Raw genomic sequence first — 25,876 nt, 5'->3', positions numbered from 1 at the left:
ATAAATGGATGAAGGATAAATGAAAGGGAGGGCCCTTTAAACGGCTCCAATCACCTGAAGGCCGTTACAAATTCCATGCAAAAAATTTATTTATTGGACCGCCAATAATGCCAAAGAAGCCAGTCTGTAATTCCCCCTCCAGAGTTTCGGTTTTGTTCCTATTGGGGATTGGGGCTTTTCTTGGTATTCCCATTAAGACTTGTCTGTTAAGGAGAGATTTTTCCACCCTTATAAGAAATGTTTTGTTTCCCACTCCATCAGATGTTATTATGAGATCCCACATCGATTGGAGAGGAGAACATGTGTGGAAACCTTTCTCTAACGGATGCGTTTTAAAATCATGAGACGAACGACGATACGTAACAGGCCAAAGTGGACAATATCTGCTAGCTAACGGTAGGCTTAGGCTCTTACAATTCTTAATCCTTCTTATCTAAGAATGTTCAGTTACAAATCTTAACATATTCATACTTCCAAAGAAGGCACAATGATGGAGCAGCATAGTGTGATAATATATTCAAACAAGATAATACCATGATTCTCATTTTTCATTTCACTGGAAGATTCTTGCTTAGGTAGCAAGGATTTATAGAAGCCTTTGCCATTAGTGTCTATACACAAGGATTCCTATGTACATGCATGTGCTACACAATAAGCCCCAATGGAGTTTGGTATACATATATAGAAGATGGATGCTCGGGTAAAACACGACGATGAAGAGAAATGGCTCGTATAGCACCTACCGAGTATCTGTCACAATTTTTGGGTGCTTTTGTTCATCTCTTTGCCAGTTCCAACTAAACCATTTCCTAATGCTAAGCTCCATACCGAAAGCTGAATAAGTTGCCTTCTATAAGGAATTAGACAATTCTTCAGACCTGTCACATTTATCATATAATAAACAAATGAACCCAAGACACTCTCAAAAGAGACCCAAATATGTGATGCTGAGGCGTACCTGTGACACACACGGTTCGGTAAAGAGTAGCGGTACGAACATCGCCCTTCGTAACCATATTAGGCCTTTCTAAGCACTCTAGAAACGCCAAATCAGCCTTTAACAACTCGGCTTGATTGTGAGTGTCATAACCAATATCATGGCAATAACAACAGAAATCCAGCCAATCAATTGGTCGTTTATCCCAAATGAGAGACCCGTTGTCTTTCCCGCTAGACCAATTTGGACCACAGTAATGTCCATAACGCGGAAGCAGCTGAGAAAGAAAGGCTCTTACACCCGTATGCCATGGAACTTTACACACATAAGGTTTGAACCGTAAAGGGGATTCTCCACCTTGGTTCTCAATGGCTCTATCACGTTTCACTTCCCTTTTCAAGTTTCTATTAATAATTGCTTTCCCGTTGCCATTATTTTCCCAAGGAAGCAGTGAAAGAAGGGAAAATCCCCATTTCCTGATATCAAAACGAGTATTTCGATGCCCTTGCTCCACCATGGCGCTTGAGGGCTTAAGAATTGGACGCAAATCATTGCTTCTTTGCGCACAAAACCAGGGAATATTATGAAGAAATTCCAAGTTCATCGCTAAAATCTCAAGAACTCACGGCTGAATTACACAAAATTGGTACCATACCAAATCTGCCAAGCATTTGAGCATCATTATCAACGTCAAATAATCAGCACACGAATTTCGATCCTTTTAGACGTCAAACCTCTAATACCATTGCATCAAAAACAAAATCAGGAAAAGGCTAGTAGCTCTGAAGTAAAAATGGTTAAATTCCAGTCCATAAAGTTTCGGGCGACAGAATAGGGGAAAAAATTAACAAGGAAAGTTGCTTTCTCGACAGCCAAACAGATTAATTCCTATGGACGAAAATGAAAATGTAAATGATAAACAGAGATGAAGAATTACATACGAAGAATCCAGAAAGCGAGGAATAGACTTGAGGGAATCCGTCAACTGCCGAAGTAGATAGAGAACATTTCCTTCCAGTAAGAAGCCAGAGGATAACGGAGAGAAAATTCTGGCAAGAAAATTTTCCCGAGAAAATTCCCTTCCGTGTCGATTGACAAATTTTGGTTCCTTAACAGATTGCCCCATTACCCAACCCACCACACGCATTAAGCGTACAAATAACAAATTTGATAATTCTTGATTGAATTATTCAACCTTTTAAATTTTATTTTCACTTTTAAACTTAAAAAATAATATTAATTTTTAATTAAAATAAAATTTGTTTGACCAATACATTGATGTGAAACTGATATATTTTCCGATGAAATAAACAATAAAAATCTTAATTTTCTAAATAATTATAAATAATAATTTATTGTACTGTTATGTCAATTTTTTTACCATTTATTTTAAGATAAAAGAATTTTTACATTAACAGTGCCAACATCAGTCTATATGTTCACCATTGACCTGCACGGTACGAGAAACGTGACTTTTCCTAAAACAAAATCACACGTGGGGTTGGAAAATTCAAACATACGACTTCTCGAAACAAACCATAGATGCTAAAACGATAGTTTATATAATGACCCGAAATTTATATGTACATATGTAAATAATATATCAACTAAAGCGTTTCTTTATATAACTCAGTTTTATTTACAAGCATAACGATATATAAAAAAGACCTTACCGATTGTTGATATGCTGCCACACCAAAAGGGGCAATGGTCCACTGTTTCTTGAAGCCAACGGTCCACATCTTCATCTTCAACTACAATTCTCCGAGCATTTACGTGCAATACTCCACACGCTAATGAACACGGCGTAACGCCCCGTCTCGAGTCAATGAATTGCTTCGGAATCCCAAAGTTCCACCCGCTTGTAAACGACTGGGGATCATTCTCTACCGAAGCGTTGAATTGGCATGCAGGCCATTTGATTTAGGGTCCTGAATCAAAGATCAGGTAGTCTCGTCAAGAACAAGGTCAGCCGGGTCCCCGATCCAAGGACGACCTTCCCTCCACCTGAAACGAACTCTTACTTTTCCGTTTGCATCAACACCTACTACTTTCCCTTTACTAGCATGTGTCTCCATTCCCCATCCCCATCTAGGGATTTTTAATCCTTCTCGAAATCTCACTGCGTCGCCAACTCGAAAGGGTCTCACCTTCTCCATCTCAGAGTCCTTGCACATCCACAGCCTCTCCATAAAGCAGAAGGCGACCCAAAGCTCCCCATCCTCCATCTTGTGGATAACCCCGACACTCTGACGGGAAACGTCCCCCCAATGATAAACAGGCATTACGATCAATGTCTTCACCTTCACCCAGTCTCCAATGTTGAGTTGCTCTTCCTCTACTAGAACAACTTCCGATGGATCGAGTGTCCATGGCTTTTGAGCAGCCGGAGACGATGCTCTAATTTTTCCATCTGCATCAATTGCTGTTATAGAAACAACGCTGACATGAGAGTGGCCCGACCAACCGAACCGTGGATTTGGTATCAAAGACTTCACCTTCACACGCTGTCCTATACAAAACCTTTCCGACTTTTCGAGTTTTGACGTGTGTCCTACCCATAACTCCGGTTCTCCACAAAATCCTACAAGAACAGAACCGTCCCATTCATTTTCATGATAACTTAATCCTTGTACAACGCCAATACTCCCAGCCGACAATGATTTCCGTCCATCAGTATCATCTTTAAGTTTCACCCAATCTCCCACGGCGTACATCTGCTCTACCTCAAAATCTGTAGGATCTCCTCTCCACCATCCGGCCAAGCCAAACAGTGAAACTCTTATTTCTCCATTAGCATTTACAGCAGTCACAACACCCCTTGAATTCGGATTAGCGCCTCTCCACCCCCATCTCGGCTTAGCCAACCCAGCACGGAAATGCACATACTGGCCAATTTTTATCGGAGAAACTTTTTCGACTTCTGTGTAGTGTATAAACGATTTCCCCTCACGAAAACAACACGCCAATTCTAAATGAGAATAATCTTGTATACTGTAAACTACCGCTATATTTTCCTTCCCAGTATAGTTGGATTCATAATTTGATTTTGTTCCTAAACACTGCTTCATTCTGACCCAATCACCCACTTCCAATCCTGATAGTTTTTCTGCATCGCCCGGAGCGATTCTCCATAATTTTTTCTTTCCAAATACTCTCACCTAAAAATAAGAGATAATAAACATGACTTTAAAAAACATTTTAAGGTTTAATAATTGTATCCCAAGAAATATGAGAACTTACATTTAGAGTTCCATCCATATCAACTCTTTCGAGTTTTCCTGAAGAGGCTGGGGTTTCATCTGACCACCCAAGTAATGGCTGAGTAACAGACGGCAGGATGTGTACCTCTTGTCCCACTTCAAAAGGTGGCACTTTCTCGATGTCTGTAACGGAGCAAGGAAAAGTTTTACTCCTGAAGCAAAATGCTACATCTACATCTCCATCCTCTTCTAAGGCAAAAATTATTCCAATGCTGCTTCGAGGAACATCATCCCACCCGTATTTTGGAGAGGGTACCGAGGCTTTCACCCTAACCCAATCACCAACCTGTTCGTGCAGAAGCCAAAAGAAAATCGGTGATGCACGTGCTTGATACAAGTGCCAGTAGTTACATGACGACTTTCCCAAAAGAAAAAATACCTTATATTTGTCCACCTTCTCCATGTCAGATGGATCTACTTTCCATGGTCCATGCCGATTTGGTAAATCAATTATTAAGAGACCATTACTTTCAATATCACCGACTTTTCCAACGCTGTTATGTGTCTCGCCATCCCAAGGGAACCTAGGTTCAGATATAGAGCGTTTAACGCATACTTGGTCTCCAATCTAGAAGGAAGTGAACACATCAAGTTAACTAAGGATAAAAGAAATGAGGCTCAGTTTAAATTTAAACCATACTAAAAATAGGGAGAATGAAGCATTCACCTTGAAGGGGACAACAGGTTCAATCTCCTCTGGTTCACAAAGCCAAGGGCTAGGCAAATAGCAGAATTCTATCAGCAAACTACTGTCTGGCCTGATACCATACACAACACCAATACTCCCTGGAGATACAGCTTCAAAGCCATGTCTCGCAGCGGGCACAGTATAACGTACACGGATCCAATCACCAACTTTGAATTCTTGAAGTCTTTGAAAATCTGCAGGGTCAGCTTGCCATCCTCTAGATGCACCAGTAAATCCAATTCGTATAATTCCTTCTTCATCATCGATACACAAGACAGTTCCAATGCTGTCACGTGATTGTCCAAGCAACTTAAACCTGATAAGAATGACGTTTGCACTCGATGAAACCTTTTTTTTTTTTTTTTTTTTTTGGGCAAGCAAAAGTTTCCTTGATAAAAAAAACATATGCATAGCACAAGGCAGTCAAACTAAACGAATTCACAAAAGGCTTCTCCAATTGGTGTAATCACAACTTGTTTAATATTTCAAGGCTCCAAACAAATTTGAAACAAAATATTAAAAGGCTTCATGTATATTTCCCCCTAGAAGTGCATGTGTCTTCCTCCTAACAAAATGGAGAGGTTGTAATGTAATGTGGAAGGGGGAAAAAATTATTTTTATGTTCCACCAGACGAAATGCGCCATTATCTGTTCTGTGATTGAAGAGGACATCCTGGCAACGCAGTGCCCTCACCATTATCGATGTTAATTTCAAAAGAAGAGTAAAAAAAACATAGTCCATGCATAACATCTAACCTTGGCTCTCTCACGTCAGGTTTAAGTTGCACCAGCTGTCCCCTATCCATAGGAATAACTTTGATAATCTCATCTGCCAAAACATGTGCAACACCAGAGCAAAATGATACAGAAAGACCACCACTACTTTGGGAACCCTGCACAAATCCAACACTCCTGGGCCCTGCACCTTGCCAACCATATGCAGGATTTGCCACACATCTTTTGAATTTCACCCAATCGCCCACTTGAAATCTAGATGGGGGCAATCCAAAGTTTGTGTCAGTTAGTGAACTCAATGACAGCAGAAATTTTGCACTGTAAAGATCAGTATAGCGGAACTTTACTCACATTGTTGGGGACAAACGAATACCCTTCTCTGCTAGTGCATCCATAAGCTCTTCAAAAATCCATTCCCGAGGTAGGGCTTCCAACAAGTCACAAAATGTCTTGCCACTATTTTGCAACCATTAAGAGGGTCATTGACATATTAAATTAATACAACCTAGGGTGAGTTATCACAAGTACATCAATTGTATAACACGTGCTAGATGAGAAAAATAAAATTAAAATGTGAATGAAGATACTTAACTAGAAGAAAAAAGAAGCGGCTCTTAAAATTTTTCTCAGAAAATATTATATTGAACACTTGTATAATCACAGCACTTGCCTGTGAGTTCTTACGCCAATAGCAGCACCTGGATATTTTAATATCAATAAAATGCAATCAAGACATTCACGTATGAACTTTGCCGCATCTGCTGCTATATGGAAGGCATTGTCACCATCGTCGTCCTGATTACAATCACCCAAAAAAAGTTTTTATTGTTTGGCTGGAAGCATGTCCACCAAAAAACTTCAAGATGGAAATACATAAAAAAAATTAGAAGTATTTATATGGGAAAAAGGGGACCATCCGTCAACTATATGAAAGGCACTGTCTGGAAGTTATCTTCGAGATTATGAAAGGATGTCGTCAAATCTGTTGCCCACAAATTTAACAGTAAAATCTCTAGTAGTGCTCCATCTGTTATATTTGAGATAAACTGTCTCACAACCTCCTCATTACCACACCTAAGCATGGATCTATCCACACAAAAAGATTCAACGTGACAGCCACATTCACTTATTCCTTCAATGCACCACAAATTCCATACTGATTAACATGAAAATATTCACTTGTTCCTTGTTTTCATCTCTTGCTGCCTCATTGTAAATCAGTTTCTACTTTCAGGACCTTTTGAAAAGGCTACTGTTTCTCTCCTATATTAGCCGATGGCTACAGAGCATTTCTACACTTGTCCTCAAATACAACAAAACCATTTGAAACATTGTTCCAAGTTCTATTCAATCGCATTCAATAGCATTTAGTAACTCATAGAGAAGGCCAACCTGTAAATTACAGTTTGCTCCAGCAGACAAGAGTAGTTGAACACATGGTTTTGCACCTCTTGCCAGTGCCAAGTGAAGAGGTATTGTGTTGTGCATGTTTCTGATATTTACATCCACTCCAGCTTCAAGAATAATCTTTAAAAAAAACAACGGATAACATTAGAAATTTTGAGCTACCAAGTTTTGTCAGTACCTGCAACCATGAAATAAATCCAGGCCTGTAAAAGAATAAAATTGTAATATCACCTTCACCAACTCAATATCATTAGCCATGGCAGCTGTATGCAGAACTGTTCGACATTGTTGGGGTTCTTGGGCTGCTGGGTCTGCCTTAGCCTTGAGCAGAACTCTGACAAGTTCTCTTCCCTCTACAGTGAATAACAGACAAGGCAGATAACAACAAAATTAGATAAAACAATTGATTTGATACTAATGTTCATACCCAAATTAGGCATTTCCAAAAGGAAATTAACATTGGCAATGTGTCGTCCCTCTTAGTCTTGGTGTATAAAGAGCATACAGCGCAGGAAAAGGTTTATTTTCAATGAAGATTAAGCAATAGACTAACACATATTGCACTCTAATATGTGCTACAACTAATCAACATGCACATTAGTCATTAGTCCAAGAGCAAACTAAGCACTCAATTGCCTACCCCAATTCCCTCCATGGATACTCCAGTGTCATGGGGATTATTAGTTTTTTAAAACTTTTCACGAGTATCATCCTCTGTGAAACCATTCAGAATGGAAGAGTGTTGCCAGAAAATGGAGTTGTTGTGAGTTATTACAGAAAAAAGAAAGAAATATTTTCAAACATGAATAGGTTGAAGATACGTGTTTGTGACATTATCATATAAGAAACTTTTGGCTGTATCCATCGTATTTTTATTTGGTGGGATGAAACATCAGTGTCAGAACCACTTCTAGTGCTATACCTCCTATATTAGGAAATCATATAAAGAAAAGGCTGAAAGAGAACACGGTTAGGGAAATCCCTGATGAACAGTTTACCTATCTCACGGTCTTTCTTAAGAGCAGCTGCCATGCATAAAGCGGTTCCAGCGGAACTTGGTATATCAATAGCTTCAGAAATTTCCTCAGGCAATGCAAGTTCAGCCCATCTCTTAACAACATCTACGTTTAAGGTTGTGATGCACAAATGCAGAGGCCTGTTGATCAGAACAAGAGAAAACGTTAGATAAGAACACACTTGCTATTAGCATGGAGTGACAATACTACAGCTAATGGGACAAGCCACTGCATATTGATCACATATCCTGAGAAGAGGTCAGTAGCACAAGAAAGAGTGTAAGAATCAGAATCTTTGCATTGTTCATTAAATTATTTTCAGAGGAGGTGGGTAAGAAATAATAAATTTTTCATAAGATGAATCCTTATAAAAAGTATGCTGAAAGATACATGCTTCCGGATGCTGTTTTGTTGAAGGGCACACAATTAAAGTTCCAAATAAGTAAATAAGTAAGTTGAGTGGATTGAAGTATTTCCTTCAAGAGCAGAGCTAAAGAAGGAAGGAGGGGGTTGTCCCCTTAATTTGTTGTGGATGCAAAATATGTATGTATATAGTTATGATTTATTAGTTTTCCTCCTAAATTGTGTCCCTCAAATCTTTACAATTGAAAATTTGCATATTAAAGTTCGAAGGAAAGCAACAAACAACCAAATTGAGCATAGCTCAGCTGGTTAATACACATACACTTGACCAAGAGATTAAAGGTTCAAAAAAGGTAAAACAATTGTCAACTTTCATGGTTCGCATAATAAATAATAAACAAAAACACAGTTCCAATCTTACGTTAAGTTTGCGGAATTGAGAAACCCCATTGATTTGCAACCTCCATGCTCCATAATTACCATAGCACAATGAGTAAATTTCTTTGAAATGGCCACATGCAGTACAGATTCACCATTATCATCAACTGCATTGGGATCAGCCCCTGCCTGAAGTAGTTCCTGTAATCATCAGAATAGCCTGACAATACGTGAGTATATATCCAAAAAAAGAAAAGAAACTTGCCTAAAGGGTGGATGTGCAACAACTTACACGCATACAATCAGGCTGCCCATAATATGCACAAACATGAGCAACGGACCGACCAAAGCCCTCCATCAACCTAAACATACCATTAGCAGATTTCCTGATAAGTGCACGCACACATTCAGCAGATCCAACAGCTAAAGCAAACACTATTGGTGGATTCCCGTTTTCATCAGGAGAATCTATATCTGCATCACTATACTCCAAGATTGCATCAACCAGTTCCGGAGAACCCCGTCTGCATGCCAAGTGCAAAGCAGTTTGACCTTCAGAATTATGAGCTTCCAGCAGAGAGATGACGGAGCTGCTATTGTTCCCTGATGCAGACTTCGAAAGAAGATCTCTGCAGATGTGGGTTAAATGAATCGAAAATTTCAACAATCGAAAAGATTTAAGAGAATGAGAGAACCTATATGACAAAAGAGCCTAACCTGACACCATTAACATCCCCTTCAGATACAAGTTGATGAAGATGGTTGCTTTTGACCTGAAGGATGTCCAAGACAGAGGTAGGGGATTGTTCCAACCTATCAATATGAGGAGAACTTGCCACCTTGCTGAGTTCCACAAAAGCGAATGCATCAAATGTATCAACTTTTTTTTTTTTTTTTTGTTAGATAAGAAACTACAATAAAATAATAATAATAACCAAACATACAACAGTGAGGACTAGGAAAGCCCTGGCCCTAGCTAAGCAAGATACAGAAGACTTTCCAATCAGCCTAAATCAAAACTAGGCTCTCAGCTGTACTTAAATAAAAAAAAAACTATAAGCTTATACCAAGTAAAAGCTACAAAAACTATCTGATAATGCAAAAAAGAGAAGGATGTCTCCTCATCCCAAAAAGCTCTTTTGTTTCTTCCCTTCCAAATTCAAAGAAATGTGCTTGTGAGTACCATCACCATCAATACCACCGTAAATTTGAGAACAAACAGGGGTCTCCGAAGATAAATGCAGTAAAAGCCCCATATGAAATATTTGGATTGAAAAACCACCCGAGTATTTAATGTCAAAAAAAGAAAAGATTGTTAAAGTGTAGCTAACCTTGTGAAATCGATGGCTCTCTTACTAATTCCCACCCGAGTATTTAACGTCAAAAAAAAAAAAAGATTGTTAAAGTGTAGCTAACCTTGTGAAATTGATGGCTCTCTTACTAATTCTTTTTGTAATCACTCTATTATCGGGATGAACTCTACGTGGGCTTCTTTTTCTCTCTTTCTTTCTTTCTTTGTTTTTTTTTTTTCTTTGGTGAAGCCCCAGTATAATTTCCTTCTTTTTTTTAAATGTATTGATGTAGAGAGTGATTCAACACAGGACGGGATATAGAATTACAAGTAGGACTTTCAACTAATAAAAAACAATAGGAAGGAAAATAAAATTTACTGTGATTATATGATCAAATATTTCTGTATTACAACAGAAGAAGAAAAAAAAAAGTGCAGTGATGAATCGAGGAAACTCACGCAGTAGGTCTAGTAGGGGATCGGTGAATCCCTTGTAGATGTCTAAGAAATATGGCAAGCATTGCATGGAAAGTTGGTCTTTTCAGTGGCTTGTACTGTAGGCACTCGCCAATCATCTTCCATAATTCTCCAGGAATGCCAACTCCTACAATACTTGCATACTGTGGAGGTAGCCTGCCATCTTTGACGACAGCACGGTAAATTTCTTCTGCACTCAGACCAGCCCACCTGAAGAAATCATCTTCTATTAGCTAAGAATATAACTGACCATAAAATATGGAAGAAGTTCAACTAAAAGGCAACATACGGGGTGGAACCAGTGCACATTTCAACAAGGGCACAGCCAAAGCTCCACACATCAGATTGCGTGGATATGCCAATACCATCATCCCTAAACAAATGCAATGGTCTCTTCAAAGGCTCCCATGCCTCTGGCGATCTATAGTGCGGACTCAAAAACAGGCACTCCAAACACCAATGCTGTTTTGATGACTCGTGTTCTGGTGGGAAAATGCCTGCTCTATGACAAGGTTTTTTCAAAATCAATGGAAGCCCATAATCGGAAACCACAGCATGTCCATTTGCATCCAAGAGAAAATTGGATGGTTTCAAATTCATACACAACACATCAGCTGCATGCAGTTCAACTACTGCTCGTGCAATGTCTGCTCCGAATCTGAATTCATAAATACATATTACAAACAGGTAGAAAGGCAACAAGAAGCAAATAGTTTCTAGAATAATCACAACTACAGAAGTTGTATAAAAAAGATTCGTGCAGATTTGTGCTTCTAAGGAATATAGAACTGCCTGATCCCTCACGCGGAAATCCAGAACAACGGAGTGAGCACCAAATTCACGAGTTCAGTGGGATAGCAGTTGCGACAGCACAAAACTCTTGGTGAATCTCCCGAGGAAATTATAAAGTAGAGGTTCATAAGTAAAAATGCCCAACAAAATGAAAACAAGCTCAAAACGGAGAGAAGGGTCACCTGAGGATTTGCTCGAGAGTAAGGCGGCCGCCACTCCGCTGCATCTCCGACTGAACCGACCCTGGGAACCCCTCCATAACAATGCAAAGATAACCCTCCACCTTTAGCACTCCGAGAAAGGAACACACATTCCTGCACCACATCGACGCACGCCTCAGCTTCTCCAGCTGCTTCTCCACCCAATCCAAATCCCCAACATTACCTATTCTCACCCGTCTCACCATTACTCTGTGCCGACACCCACCGACTCTAGACCTCAACCAACCGGACCAAAGCTCCATCTCCTCCCTTTTACCTCCATCGATCTTCCTCACCAACTTCAATTCATGGTCCCCAAACCCCGCTCCACACCCATGGCAGCCGGAACTCCTCCGCCCCCGGTCAGACCCGTCGCCCCCTTCCTCATCGGCTCCAGCATCGTCGTCGTCGTCGTCGCTATCGCTAACCTCAGCAGAGTGAGAAACCGAGGCCGGAGAGATCATAGGTAGTATAGCGAAATTCTTTGGAAGAGAGAGCACGGAATTGCCGACGGTAGACACATGGCGGCACTTCGGACACGTGAGAGATGGTTTAGGTGGAGTTGGAGCAATAATTTGAGAGAGGCAGTGTTTGCAGAAGGTGTGGCCGCATTGGAGAAGAAGAGGAGCTCGAGAATCCTCGTCGTATTGAATTCGGCAGATTGAACAGCTAGGGATTCCGACTCGCTTCCATTTCTTGGGCATTTTTTTGGATTCTGCTCTCTGTGGTTTGCTTCTGGTGAGAGAAATGAGAATCTAAGAGGAAAGTTTGAAGGGAAAGCCGTAGCAGAAGATGGACTATGCCATTATATAAGATTATTGTATTTATTTTTCTTTTTTTCTTTTTTTCTTTTTTTATTATAGCCTTCCTCTTCCTGCGTTTCAAACTGACCGTTTGACTTTGGCCTACCTTCCGCGATACGTGTATGCCACGTAATCATGACTCTTTATCGACTTCGTCTGATTTTTATGGGATACACCTAATTTCATGTCACTTATATTCAATAATTCCCTTAATTTTTTTTTATGCTTAAATTATAAGTTATTCCAACTTTTTGTTTTATGGCAATTAGTTTCAATTTTTTAGAAGATTTTGACACATTTACATTTTTTTAAGTAAAATTTATGTCTATAATTTTAAATTTTAGTTTAATTGATTTTTAAATTTTAAAAAAAAATATATATATAATAAGTCAATTACTCATCTTTTAACCATTTGTGGTAAAAAAAAATAACATAAGTGCATAATTAACCTCGTGAGATGATAAATGTAAGTAGCCAATCATATTACGAGAGTATAAAAAAAATTATCAACTATAAACGGTAAAAAAGCATTCGAGCGTGTTTGATTATCTATTTAGGATATTACCATATATAATAAAGGACTCCATTTTAGATTACGGAATTGATGATATATTGTCGTTATACGTATGATATACATTCAAACATGATTGGTTACGTATTCAAGATATTGTCGTATATGATCAAAGATTGTGTTTCGTGTCATGGAGTGTAGATGACGTATTGTCATGATAATAACGATCTCGATGATCTGTGAGAACAATAAATATATGAAACGCACGAATTAATATATTTAAATCTTTATTATTACTAATTAGTTTATGTTATAAACTAATCTTGTATAATTTACCATATAATTGCAGAAATGAAATGCTTATATAAATATATATAATATATATGAAAGATTTATTTTTATTTTGGTATGTTGTTATTTTGTTTGATTTGAACTTCAGAAGTATTACGTGTTGGTTTTTTAATTTAATTTAAAGTAGGAAACAAACATTTTTTATTTCAATTTATAGTATGCATTAATGTCGTATTAAGTAAAGCATTAAAAAAAAAGCTAAATAATAAGGAAATCAATATTGTTAAAAAAAAAAATGATGTAAAAAGAACTGCCCAACCGGAGCGAAATTGCTTCCGCGGGAGTCAGCTACGGCGGCGATAAAGCATCCGGGAACTTAGACTCGCCGGAGATTAGAAGTGTAAATGCAGTGAAAAATTAAATTGGGCCTTTTGCACTTTGATGGGCTTTCAATTGGGCCTTCTTCACATATAAATTTGGGCTAGCTCCAATTAGGCCCAACAAAAGAAAAAAGAAAAAGGAAAAGAAAAGGATATTATCATATTTTCGGATCTAAAAGATATTCTAGAAAAAGGAGTTCCAAAAAAAGGAAAAAGAAAAAGAAAAAAAAAAAACAATAAAGAAATTGAAGAAAAATAGAAAAGGAAAAAAACAGTTAAAATGAAGCGGGAAAGGCTGAGAACCTTGGAACTGGGAGGGATTAAGGAAGACCGTGTCTATGGCTTCCTCCTACAATTCCTCTCTATCAATCCTCAGCGTTAGGATCAGAATTCCAAGCTGTCTTCTCCTCAATTTCCACCATTTTTCTTCCTTCTTTTTCTCTTTCTTTCCCGTTCTCTATACATGGATTTTTCTCCCTTGCTCACTTTTGGTTCTCCCCCAAATACCCATTCGATCCTGTCTTCTTCAAGTGCCCTACCCTTACCGCCGCCGCCATCCTCCCTCCCCATTCCTCCGCTATGGGCAACTGTTGCTCTCGTGAAAATCCCGACGAGCCTCCCACCAGCGTGAAGGATGGATCTAACGCGGATAAGTCCAAGGATGATGGCGGAAATTCTAACCAGGGCAACTCCACCGAGAATCCATCGAATAAAGCCGCTTCTTCGGCCTCGCCGGGGGATGCCGCTAAGAATACGAAGCCCTCTCAGATCGGAACTGTTTTAGGGCGGCCGATGGAAGATGTTCGATCCATTTATTCCATTGGTAAGGAGCTGGGAAGGGGTCAATTCGGGGTAACCCATTTGTGTACGCACAAGACTACTGGCGAACAGTTGGCGTGCAAAACCATTGCTAAGAGGAAGCTCGTAAATAAGGAGGATATTGAGGATGTTAGAAGGGAGGTCCAGATTATGCACCATTTAACTGGTCAGCCCAACACTGTTGAGCTTAAAGGAGCTTTTGAAGATAAGCATTCTGTTCATTTAGTCATGGAGTTGTGCGCTGGAGGAGAGTTGTTTGATCGCATCATAGCGAAAGGGCATTACACAGAGCGAGCTGCGGCTTCGTTGCTCAGGACTATTGTGCAGATTGTTCATACTTGTCATTCCATGGGGGTTATTCATAGAGATCTCAAGCCTGAAAACTTCCTGTTGCTGAATAAGGAAGAGGATTCCCCGCTCAAAGCTACCGATTTCGGTTTATCCGTGTTCTATAAGCAAGGTTTGCTCCATAACCTGACTGTTTCTGTTATAAATCTCGGCTGATTATGTTGTTCTTATTCTGGTATGATTGTTGTTATTATATAGGAGAGGTATTTAAGGATATTGTTGGTAGTGCATATTATATTGCACCAGAAGTTTTGAAACGGAAATATGGACCTGAAGTTGATATTTGGAGCGTTGGAGTCATGCTGTACATTTTACTGTGTGGAGTTCCACCTTTCTGGGCAGGTAGTTTATTAGTTTTATGAATCTCTCTGCTGGGTTTGATCTTTTTGATAAGAGAAAATTGGATGACAGAATCTGAACATGGGATATTCAACGCGATCTTGCGTGGCCATGTCGATTTTACTAGCGATCCATGGCCTTCAATATCACCTGCAGCAAAGGATCTTGTAAGGAAGATGTTGAATTCAGACCCCAAGCAGAGATTGACAGCCTCCCAAGTTCTAAGTAAGTTCATCCCCGCATGAAGTTGTATGATAGAATGGTTGAATCTATGAAGGAAAATTAGGAAGAGAAAAGGCAGGTTTATGGATTATGACCATCAATTCCTTCTCTATCAGGCCATCCATGGATTAAGGAAGATGGAGAAGCACCTGATACACCACTTGACAATGCTGTGCTCAATAGGCTCAAACAGTTCCGTGCAATGAACAAATTCAAGAAAGTCGCCCTTCGGGTAAGTGATAATGAACAACAAAAACAACAACAACAACAACAAAGCATTTTGGAATTATATATAATGTGCCAAATGGGCAGGTGATTGCGGGCTGTCTATCAGAGGAAGAAATCATGGGGCTCAAACAAATGTTCAAGGGCATGGATACTGACAACAGCGGGACAATAACGCTCGAAGAGCTAAAGCAAGGACTCGCAAAGCAAGGCACAAAACTCTCTGAATATGAAGTTAAACAATTAATGGAAGCCGTAAGTCATTGCTTAATCCCTATGAATCGGTAATGAGTTTTCTTGCTTGAAGAATCTGGATATTACCTTTTGTGGTTTCTACAGGCTGATGCTGATGGCAATGGAACCATAGACTACGACGAGTTCATTACAGCGACAATGCACCTGAACAGAATGGATAGAGAAGAGCATCTTTACACTGCCTTCCAGTATTTCGACAAAGATAACAGCGGGTAAACGGAATCGCATTCAAGTCGATTATAGCTAAAGTTTTCATTTTGAAATGGATAGGGAGTGTCACTAATGATTGAACCTCGAACTTTGTTATGCATTCAGATACATCACTACGGAAGAGTTAGAACAAGCTCTTAGAGAATACGGCATGCACGATGGAAGGGACATTAAGGAGATACTTTCTGAAGTGGATGCAGACAATGTAAGTTACTAAGGATCCACATCCTCATACTGCTGCAGGTGGAGGGACACCAGAAACTGACCTGTGTTTTGAATTTGTACAGGATGGTCGCATCAACTATGATGAATTTGTGGCGATGATGCGAAAAGGAAATCCAGAAGCGAATCCCAAAAAGCGTCGTGATGTTTTCGTTTGATTTTGATCGTCGGGGCGAGGAGAAGACCTGAATGTTTAGTTCTTCTGTAGAGAAATTATTATGAGGGTGAAGCTCACGGATGCTCATTGTACAATACTCATCATGTGAAGAGAATGGGAAAGGGTCTAATGCATATATTTACAATGTGAATGTGAATTGAATGGTGGTTCCTTTCGAAGATAGGAAAATGCCTTATGAAAGGAAAGGAAAGAAAAGGAAAGGAAAGAAAAGGAAAGGAAAGGAAAGGTCATTCTTACATCTAATTCTTAGGATTTAATGGGTGATTTATGATGTTTTTAGTTGTTCTTGGCCACCATTAGACAGAATAATTATTGCTCTTATGGTTGACTGATGGACTACAAACTTGAATTTGTTCAAAACGTCTACTTTTATTCATAGAACAAAGAAAGCTGATGGTTTTGAACACACATTATTTGCAATTATAACTATAAGGTTTGTAAAGATTGTTCGGTTGAAGTCATTTCAACAATGGGGTCTATGTGCAAACTTTGATGGAAGTATTGGATAATTGTATTGTGTTTTATATGAAAATTTTATACTATGTATTTATTCTAATGATTGTTATTAATTCATTCGTGTCGAGTATTTTTACATTAATAGATGTACTTCGATCATCTTTTTAGACACCTTTTTCTTTTCTTTTCAAATGCTCCACTATAATTATTCTACAAATATACCGCTGGGACTTACCACTAGCAAATATCATCTACCCTCCGCAGACAATTAAGGAAATCTTGACTTACCACTGGCAAATGTTATCCATTCTCTCCAGAAAATTGAAGAAATCTTTCTCACCCCAGGGTATTCAATATAAAATATTGATCTTCAAAAACAAATTATGATACACGATGCTGTGCAAGGGCTTGTCAGATGGCACGGCACAATAGAAGGTCCGAGCCTAAGAGAGGAAATACACTGCTTAAACAAACAAAGGTAGCAACCATCGCTCACTCGTGACCAGAAATTTACTTATCTTTCGTGGAAACACCGTACTTCTGTTGCATCCTGGCGATTTCATCCTCTTTCTTCTTCTTGGTCGAACTTTTTGCTCATCTTGGCCTGCTGGTAGTACAACACGATCAGATACCGATTCGCAACGTTGAAACCGGAGAGGTGATCCACTGCCGTCTTAGCATCATAGATATCTTCGTAAACAACAAAGGCGGTACCTCTCGTATCCTTGTTCGTCCCAATCCGAATCTGCCGGATCGCCCCGTACTTGCCGAAGATATCATACATCTCTTCGCCGGTAATGTTGAAGGGCAAATTTCGCACATACAAGACTCTGTTGACCTCCGGCGGCAGCCTAGCTGAGTCGCCATGGACTATGGAGGAAGGTTCCTTAAGAGCCTGTTTGGGAGAAGAGAGCGCGAGAAATTGGGCACAGGCCTTGTTGATAACTTGATCATCTCATGCATATGCACCTCTGAAAGTGGGCACAGGCCCAATTATCAAAGGACTTGAGTCCATCTACAACGAGCCTCTTCGAAAATGGCCCATCATTTTGTATGGCCATGGATGTCCAAAATAAGTGGGCCGGGTTCAACTTGGCCCAACTAGCCTGTTACCTTCCTCGTGGTAAAATAAATGACTAAAATTACCGTTTATTTATTTTTTTTTAAATATAGTCCATCAAATAATTTTTTATAAATATAGTTGATCATATTTTTATAGATAAAATATAAAATTTAAAGGTATTTCTATTATTAAATTATCCTACTTTTTTTCCCTCTATTTACCCTTACTTAAACTTTAAATTCTCTATATTTAGGAATGTATTTTCACGTTAAATTTTTTACCATAAATGGATAACGATCTTTTTTTTTTTCTCGCTAAATAAAGAAGAGATCGATTTTAATAAATAGTGGAAAAACACAATTAAAAAAAAAAAATCTTTTCTTAGATAAAGGAATTGGTTTTAGTCCAATTTGGAAGTCCCTATTTTTGAAGTTGTGAAACATATTTAAGGAGAAGGAAACTCTTTATTTGAAGATTTCTTGCATTTACTTTCTATTCGGTGCTGCAGTCTCCCACCCCATCCTCCCCTCTTCAGGCCGTATGGATTCTCGTACGGAGGTAATGCGATAATACATTCTTCCATTCATTTAGTTCAGATTATCACATCAGTTTCTTTCGATTTCCATCCTTTGTTTTGAAAAAACGGATTCATCGTTGTTTAGATTATGGTTTTCGTTGAATCTTGTTGAATCTTGGCCTTCGTTGTTTCGAAAATTTATTGTCCTAATTCAAGAGAATCGTTGCATTTCATTCTTGATTCCTGAGCAAAAGATCACCGTAATGGATACAAATCAATCAAGATCGCTAAAAATCGTGAGATGTGGAAGAGAAATATGATGAATCTATTTGAATATGAAACTGAAAGTTTGGTTGGTGTGTGTCTGTGTGTGTGTTTATACAGAATAGGTGGAAATCCGTTCCAGAATTTGGGGGGTGGGATAATAATACGCCTGATGCAAGCAATTATTCCGTTGTATTTTCTCGAGCTCGTGCTAATAAGAAACAGCAAAAGACCGATTTAACTGAGTTCAAAAGAGCCAGCCTAGGGAATGAAAAGGAGTTAATGGCCATCGCGGATAAACATGATCGCCACCACCAGCATCGCCACCGTCACGAACACCGACAGCAGCATCACCACCAACGCCACCACCCGCATCATGGTCAATTACCAGTGGGTGGCGCTGTTGTCGGGGTAAGCACTTCTAATCGCTGAGTTATGTCCACTTTGATCTGTTCTTTTCCCACTTTTACCTCAAAATCCGATTGACCTAATTTGAACAAGAATTGAATGTAGTTATTAAGAACAGAAGGTGAAGAACATTTGTGTAGAACATAGTAGCTGCTGAATGTATGTCTCCTAATCGTTTTTGTTTGTGTAATCCAGCAGAAGAAAAAGAAGATTCTGTCCTGCATGAGTTGTTGTATCAAGCCTTGATATGAGATAAAGAAGGCAATCAACTTCGCTATGTTTTAGTGATATCATGCTGTTTTTCGGGATCTTCATTTACTGGCATGTAAATGTAGCGAGACATGTTCATCATATGGAAAATTAATGCGTCAATTTCCCCCTCCCTGCGTCATTTTGTGTAGGTTCTTTAGCTTATAAAACATGGAACCTTGTAATATATTCATTTCTTCATGGAGAACCAGATGAATACACTATGCAATAACATTATATTTTGTCCTTTTCGAAGTTGCTTTGGATCTACAGGGTGGACACAGCCCTTGCAATCTCTGATATTCTGTACATCTCAACTTTCCACCATTTGTTCTACCAGTCTTCACAGTCTATTTCTATGATAATTAAAGCTTTTTTAAGGTATAACATTTCTTTATGTAATGTAGGCTAGTCTATGTCTATGCAACACGAACACGGACACGAACTCAACACACACACACAACACGGGCACTAACATGAACTTGAACTCAACACACATAACACGGGCACGAACACGAACTCAACACACATGTAACATGGATTCAAACATGACACGGCGACAGGAAGTTGATGGCTGGTCGTCTTGGGTCTTGGCGAACAGTGAAGAATCCCCGGAGGGTGGCTGCAATCATGGGGCGCGGACCATAAATGGGCTTCAATTAAATGGGTCGGTTCTGGGTTAATTATGAAAAACCCATAAAAATAGAAATAAAAAAGTAATTCCATCCCGCCCTCTTTTTCTCTTCTCCTTCTCTCGCCTCACGTATACAGCCGCCAGTCCTCCTCCTTCATCTTCGGCGATCCTCCAGCAACAGACCCACGCTACTCTCCGGCGCCCACAGTGAACAGCGCAACTCCGACCAGCAATCGCCGCCTTACCTACACGATCGACGACAGTTTGCTCCTCTTCACCCTCGCAGACGGCGACCCACTGCGCACGACGGCGCAACATTCTCCAGCACCGGCAGCACGAGCTGCTCCACATTTGGAATTCTTCTGAGGACTAATCGAACTTAGATTTGAAGGCGAAGTTGAGTAAAAATATTATTCTCAAGGATTTTCGAATCTCATTAGCAAACGTCTCTAGGTAGTTGAAGCTAGGTCGTTACATGGTTTCACTGCACCTGCTCTCAATTGTTCTGTGAGCTATACTTGTGTGTGGAGATACCAAGTTCTTTAGGAGTAGGTTTCGATGGAGTCACTGTTAGAATTGGAAGGAATGCCGGCGGAGAATGAAGAAGAGAATTCGTCGTCTTACAGCCGCAAATTGGTGCCCTGGTCAACTTGGAGCGAATGGCTTTTCGTTAGTCACTCACTCTTCTCCGACTCTGTAGACTCCGTTGCCGCCGCTCTGAGCAGAGTAAGCGTACCTATCTCCGCCGCATGTTTATTCTCCACTATTCTAATTTTCGAAGTTACATTTAAACCTGCAATTTTAAATTCTATTATGCGGATCAAATTTGATATCACAAGTAAGACTATATAAAGGTTGGTCTTGTTTAGATATAGACATTTTGTATTTGCCTAGAGGCAGTGATTGAAATCCTTGATCCATGCCATGATTTAGTATCGGCTTTGCTATTTGAAATAATTTTCTCCAATGGAGCTGACACTAAAAAAAATTTCTTCGACAATTGATGGTGAGTGTGAGCACAACTCGTGGTTGATGATGTTAAGTCTTTCACAATGCCACAACTAAAAAAGTTTTGATACCAATTGTTGTATCTAAAGCAAGATCAATTACACTCACACACCTATCACAACAGAAATAAACAAAAAAACTCAAAGAAATTCTCTTATGTCCACGGCGACAATCAATCAATATAATCAAAGTTTATAAATGTATCTCTCATATTCTCTTGTGGTTTTGAATTCAGATATCAACATGGAGAAGCAGAGGATGTCTTCCAGTTGTGGTTGAAGTTACAGCATCAATTATCGAAATCCAACAAAAAGATCCCTACTTCATGTATGCTTCGATTCCCACTTCTTGCCTACTCATTTCATGCTATTATTCGCTGTACCATATCGTTTCCAGCTCGAGCTATGTTCTTTAGTTCTTTAATGTCATGTTCTCAACTTCCAAACCATGTTACAAAAGAAATTAACACTACCATGTTTTTAAGAACAATTACTTTTGTAACCAAGATTCTGTGGTGTTTTTTTTTTAATGTTCGTTATTTTCTTTTATTCATTCATCGCAGAAAGAACCAATCGGTGGATGCTTCAGTTCGTGGTACAGAGGAACAATTAAATAATGTTTCACTTTCAGAGGAAGCACTAGCCATGTTATATTGTATGGCCATTATGAGGTAATTTTTTTTTTTATGGTAAAGTACGAGGCAAAACTTTCTTAATTTGTTACAAGGAACGCACTGTATTCTTGATTTTGAAGGCTTGTAAATGGTGTTGTTGAGAAGACACGTAAGAAAACAGAGGTTTCAATTGCTGTGGCAGCTGATGCTATTGGTTTACCTCGTATGCTGATTGATATTCGTCATGGTGAGTAATATCAAACATCATTTTGTACGCTATCATTTTCCTTTTCCAGTTTTATGATCTTTTTTTTTTCTTTGTTTTAATGTTTTAATATTTTCATGTTTCTCTTGGCAATGGTTGTAGAGGGCTCTCATCGCGAACTTCCATCTCTTCAGGTGGTTCGGTGTGCCTCAACCAAGGTATGACTATGAAGTATGAACCCTCAACGTTCTTGTTGTATTACCATTCGATGATTTTCAACTCTATTACCGACGTGGGATCTCACAATCCACCCCCTTTTGAGGCCTAGTGTCCTTGCTGGCACACCGCCTCGTGTCCACCCCCTTTAGGATTCAGCCTCTTCGCTAGCACATCGCCCAGTGTCTAGCTCTAATACCATTTGCAACAACCCAAGCCCACCGCCAACATATATTTTCCTCTTTGAGTTTTCCCTTTCGGGCTTTCCTTCAAGGTTTTTAAAATGTGTTTGTTAGGGAGAGATTTTCACACCCTTATAAATAATGCTTCGTTCTCCTCCCCAACCGATATGACTTCCCCGTAGAAGTATTTTTAAGTGAAACCTTCTTGATGGTTTGGTGATTCCAGGCGCTTTGTTGGTTGAAATCTTATTATTGGGGACCTCAGGAGAGAGCTATTCCATTTCAAGGTGATATAAGCACTACCATTCGAAAGGAAATCAAATCCAAACTTCGTCATTTGGCTTTCAATTTAAAAGTGAAGCAAAATCCTCAACTTGAATCTGCTCTGGTTAAGCCAAAACGTATGCGTTTAATCTCTCCCTTCCGATTTTGTTCATTCATTGTTATCTTTGAATCTTTAGACTTAGCTGAGTAAATGAAATACTAACAGTACCTTTTCAGGTTTGAAGACAAAGGCTGCCGAGACACTGAAGGTTCTTATTCAGTTATATTCCACATTCTCTTCAGAATTTGTATCTGTATTGTTGGGATTCTTGTTAAAGGCAATGACGTCATCGGACTTGGCGTTTCCCAAAAAATCCAAGAAATCCAGCAGCCCTGTATTGGATGGATGGAAGCTTACGATTGCTAAGATCTCAAATAAGGAGCCGGAATTGCTTTTAGATCTGCTGCAGGCAGTTCTAGAGAAGATCAAGACTCAAGAAGCCTTGGAATATGGTAGGAATAAATATCAACCGTCTAATCCTTTTAGATTTTCCGAGCTTTATGATGAGGCTGTGGCATATACTTGGCTAGTTACCGTTTTACCATTACCTCTAGGAGTTAGCTTTTGGGCCATTATACGTATGCCTGATTTGTATATTTTTTGTGAGATCTCCCAAAGGTTGGAGAGGAGAACGAACCATTTTTTATAAGGGTGTGGAAACCTCTCCCAACATTTTAAAACCGTGAGGTTGCCGGCGATACGTAGCGGGTAAAAGTGGACAATATCTACTAGCGGTGGGCTTGAGTTGTTACAAATGGTATCAAGGTCAGCCACCGGGTGGTGTGTTAGCGAGGACGCTGGGCCCCCAAAGGGAGTGGATTGTGAGATCCCACATCAGTTTGAGAGGGGAATGAAACATTCCTTATAAGGGTGTGGAAACCTTTTCCTGGTAGATGCATTTTAAAAATTGTAACGGGCCAAAGTGGACAATATCTATTAGCGGTGGCTTGGGCTGTTACAAATGGTATCAGAGCCAGACACGGGGCAGTGTACCAGCGAGGACGCTAGGCTCTCGAGGGGGGTTGGATTGTGAGATCTCACATCGGTTGGAGAGGGGAATTAAACATTCCTTATAAGGGTGTGGAAACCTCTCTCTGGTAGATGCGTTTTAAAACCATGTGGCTGATGGCGATACGTAACGGGTTCACTCTCTGTGAATGGTTCTCTCTACGTGTGAGCATGGTTTTCTTATTTCCTTTTTCCCGTTCTTTCAGAAAATCAGTACTCCATGTCCTCAGCCCACAAAATGGATAGCTGTCAAGTAGCACATCTGTCCTCTATGTTTGCATGGCTCGTTGACAAACTTAAGTGCAAAGAAGTTTTCTCTGGAAAACACACTCCAGAAGGTATTCTTATGGAGTTGCTACGTAAATGCCTCGTGGTATCAGCTCCTTACAACAAGCGGCTTATGGATTCAGCCACTGATCTTGCACACTTGTTGGATAACAGCTCTCTAGTGAAGAAACTGAAGAAACTACCATTTCTCAATCAACCAGTTTCACATTTACTGGACGAAGAAAATCCCAACCAAACCACGTCTGAAAACAGTTTCAACCAGGCCGAGTCGCTCCGCGAAGCAAGTCGGAAACTCGAGATCATTAAACTCCACAAAAGAAAGAACAACTTGGCGACGAACCCAGTAGATGGTAATGTTGGAAGTTCCAGCAGATGGACTGTGGTAAGTTCGTGGACTCCATGTCCCATTGGTATGTTGCCTCGTTCGATTGGCTGTTCAGGTCGGCTCCCTGTTCTTGACCTCGATTCCGAGAACAAACCAGGTTCGGAAGAGCTGAGAAGCAAAGAGAACTGTGAAATCACCAACTGTTGCCACAAGAGGGAAGCCAGTTCTGATATTCAGCATCTTGATAGCTGTACTGTCAAGAAAATGAAGGAAACAGATGATGTTGAGTCAGCTGAAGATGTTAAAGGGCGTTTGTTGATTGGTGGGATATGGAAGAAAGTTGGGGAACAAGAATTATCTGCCATTCAGTCTGCGGTTAGGATATTAATTTAAATTCTTTCACAGTTGCTTAGATTTTTGCTGTCATCTCTGATGTGAAAGCTTGTAGGATATCTACTTTCATATAGTTATGCCCAGTAAGTTATTTCGAGTCTCATTCATATTTATATTATATAATATTATAATTATTTGGGGAAATGGGAGCTTTGTTGGACCAGAAAGGCCCATTTCGTGGATCTATTTCGGCCCAGCACCAAATTTTAGGCCCAAAATGGAGTCTAGAGATGCACCAATTGGGCCAGGCCCAATTTCTTCCTCCATGTCATTTGCTGTTCAACCTATTAGTATTTCTATTATTAGGTGGATTTCTTTTATTGGGTTGCGTGTGATGGATTATATATAGATATATCATATTAGATTTAGATTTATTAAATTATTGGCGGTTTTCTTTTATGGGGTTGCGTGTGAAATTGGGTAACCGCAAATATAATGTAATGTTTTTTTTTTTTAACAAATATAATGTAATGTTTAAAACGTGGGAGAAGAGACATAATATGAAGTGGCCAAAAGGGAGACCACCATATTTAAATCCCCACTTTATTTTATTTTTATTTTACAACTTTCCTTATATTCATTTATTTATTTTCCAATTATATTTTAGTTTCCAATTATTTCACATATAAAATTATTATTATTATTTTACCATGAATCGACTTAAAAAAGGAAAAAAAAAAAAAGATCTCTATAAATTAAGTAAATGGAAAAAAAATAAAAAAAAAAAAACTTATGGAATAAAATATTCTATCTAATTGAATATATTTTAGTTACTAAAAAGAATTTTCATTAAAATTTTGGAATTTAAAAAATTGTGTCGAATAGTAACTTGAAATAAATTAAATTGTTATATCCATTATTAATTAATGTTAAATAAAATTAAATATTTTAATTTACACGTGCTTAATTTTTGAAGATTATATGATATATTTTGATTAGACGTTTTTGGAAGAAGACGAGAGATTGAATCTTATAATCAAAATTTCAGCTTTTTTTTCTTTCTATTTTTTCAAAGGCAAAGCAAAGTCCAACAATTGAAAATTTGAGCAGACTGTTTGAGGCTAATTTGGTAATTTCAATCCGTTACGTATGTGACATCATTTAATTATATTATGTGACTTGATAAGACATTTGAGCTAATTACAATCCAATTGCACGAATAAAAATACAGAACCAAATCTGCACGTGCAAATAACCAATAATGCACCTAAATAATTATTATTTTCAGACATTAAAATATTAGCTTTTATCTCTGAATTTGAATTTTTTTTATTTATGTACATACATAAATTTTAAATTTTATAATAAGGTAAAATTACAAATTCTTACCATTTTAAAATGAATCTAACTTTTAAGTTTGTGCAATATTTAA

The 25,876-nt window shown here is 38.9% G+C and overlaps 5 protein-coding genes and 1 pseudogene across 10 annotated transcripts; 3 read left to right on the top strand and 3 right to left on the bottom strand.

Moving 5' to 3' along the window:
- Positions 1 to 491: 491 nt before the first annotated feature.
- Positions 492 to 2,093, bottom strand: LOC111448117. Of its 4 annotated transcripts, none has more exons than XM_023087538.1 (3): positions 1,879 to 2,093; positions 959 to 1,597; positions 492 to 878 (listed from the first exon to the last, which is right to left on the bottom strand). In XM_023087538.1, exons 2-3 carry the CDS (start codon positions 1,539 to 1,541, stop codon positions 754 to 756), a joined length of 708 nt encoding a protein of 235 aa, XP_022943306.1. In that variant the 5' UTR covers positions 1,542 to 1,597; positions 1,879 to 2,093; the 3' UTR covers positions 492 to 753. The 4 variants fall into 4 exon arrangements, with proteins under 4 accessions (XP_022943306.1, XP_022943308.1, XP_022943305.1 ...); XM_023087540.1 differs by having other exon boundaries at positions 1,875 to 2,074; XM_023087537.1 differs by having other exon boundaries at positions 959 to 1,673; positions 1,879 to 2,074.
- Positions 2,094 to 2,478: 385 nt separating this feature from the next.
- On the bottom strand, positions 2,479 to 12,336 carry LOC111448359 (E3 ubiquitin-protein ligase KEG-like). The gene is made up of 16 exons (XM_023087915.1): positions 11,530 to 12,336; positions 10,845 to 11,213; positions 10,538 to 10,765; positions 9,505 to 9,630; positions 9,080 to 9,416; positions 8,831 to 8,988; positions 8,029 to 8,186; positions 7,262 to 7,383; positions 7,016 to 7,150; positions 6,294 to 6,418; positions 5,975 to 6,079; positions 5,645 to 5,878; positions 4,868 to 5,204; positions 4,580 to 4,768; positions 4,181 to 4,486; positions 2,479 to 4,098 (listed from the first exon to the last, which is right to left on the bottom strand). Exons 1-16 carry the CDS (start codon positions 12,249 to 12,251, stop codon positions 2,881 to 2,883), a joined length of 4,869 nt encoding a protein of 1,622 aa, XP_022943683.1. The 5' UTR covers positions 12,252 to 12,336; the 3' UTR covers positions 2,479 to 2,880.
- A 1,472-nt stretch (positions 12,337 to 13,808) lies between these two features.
- LOC111448267 (calcium-dependent protein kinase 2-like) lies at positions 13,809 to 16,678 on the top strand. Its single transcript, XM_023087749.1, has 8 exons — positions 13,809 to 14,811; positions 14,898 to 15,041; positions 15,111 to 15,263; positions 15,377 to 15,492; positions 15,573 to 15,740; positions 15,825 to 15,952; positions 16,056 to 16,155; positions 16,238 to 16,678. The coding sequence occupies exons 1-8, from the start codon at positions 14,112 to 14,114 to the stop codon at positions 16,328 to 16,330; spliced, it is 1,602 nt and encodes a 533-aa protein (XP_022943517.1). The 5' UTR covers positions 13,809 to 14,111; the 3' UTR covers positions 16,331 to 16,678.
- Positions 16,679 to 17,152: 474 nt separating this feature from the next.
- LOC111448664 lies at positions 17,153 to 17,821 on the bottom strand (annotated as a pseudogene).
- Positions 17,822 to 18,299: 478 nt separating this feature from the next.
- On the top strand, positions 18,300 to 19,562 carry LOC111448272 (dendritic arbor reduction protein 1). Of its 2 annotated transcripts, none has more exons than XM_023087755.1 (3): positions 18,300 to 18,427; positions 18,771 to 19,061; positions 19,257 to 19,562. In XM_023087755.1, the coding sequence occupies exons 1-3, from the start codon at positions 18,410 to 18,412 to the stop codon at positions 19,302 to 19,304; spliced, it is 357 nt and encodes a 118-aa protein (XP_022943523.1). In that variant the 5' UTR covers positions 18,300 to 18,409; the 3' UTR covers positions 19,305 to 19,562. The 2 variants fall into 2 exon arrangements, with proteins under 2 accessions (XP_022943523.1, XP_022943522.1); XM_023087754.1 differs by having other exon boundaries at positions 19,254 to 19,562.
- Positions 19,563 to 20,005: 443 nt separating this feature from the next.
- Positions 20,006 to 24,614, top strand: LOC111448266 (pre-rRNA-processing protein las1-like). 2 transcript variants are annotated; one of them, XM_023087748.1, is made up of 9 exons: positions 20,006 to 20,342; positions 20,395 to 20,667; positions 21,185 to 21,276; positions 21,512 to 21,619; positions 21,703 to 21,809; positions 21,930 to 21,985; positions 22,392 to 22,566; positions 22,667 to 22,942; positions 23,705 to 24,614. In XM_023087748.1, the coding sequence occupies exons 2-9, from the start codon at positions 20,500 to 20,502 to the stop codon at positions 24,502 to 24,504; spliced, it is 1,782 nt and encodes a 593-aa protein (XP_022943516.1). In that variant the 5' UTR covers positions 20,006 to 20,342; positions 20,395 to 20,499; the 3' UTR covers positions 24,505 to 24,614. The 2 variants fall into 2 exon arrangements, with proteins under 2 accessions (XP_022943516.1, XP_022943515.1); XM_023087747.1 differs by having other exon boundaries at positions 20,006 to 20,667.
- The last annotated feature ends 1,262 nt before the right edge of the window (positions 24,615 to 25,876 follow it).

The sequence above is a fragment of the Cucurbita moschata genome, unplaced genomic scaffold, assembly GCF_002738365.1.
Source record: "Cucurbita moschata cultivar Rifu unplaced genomic scaffold, Cmos_1.0 Cmo_Scf00010, whole genome shotgun sequence".
Lineage (NCBI taxonomy): Eukaryota > Viridiplantae > Streptophyta > Magnoliopsida > Cucurbitales > Cucurbitaceae > Cucurbita > Cucurbita moschata.
This window is presented reverse-complemented; position numbering and strand designations above follow the sequence as displayed.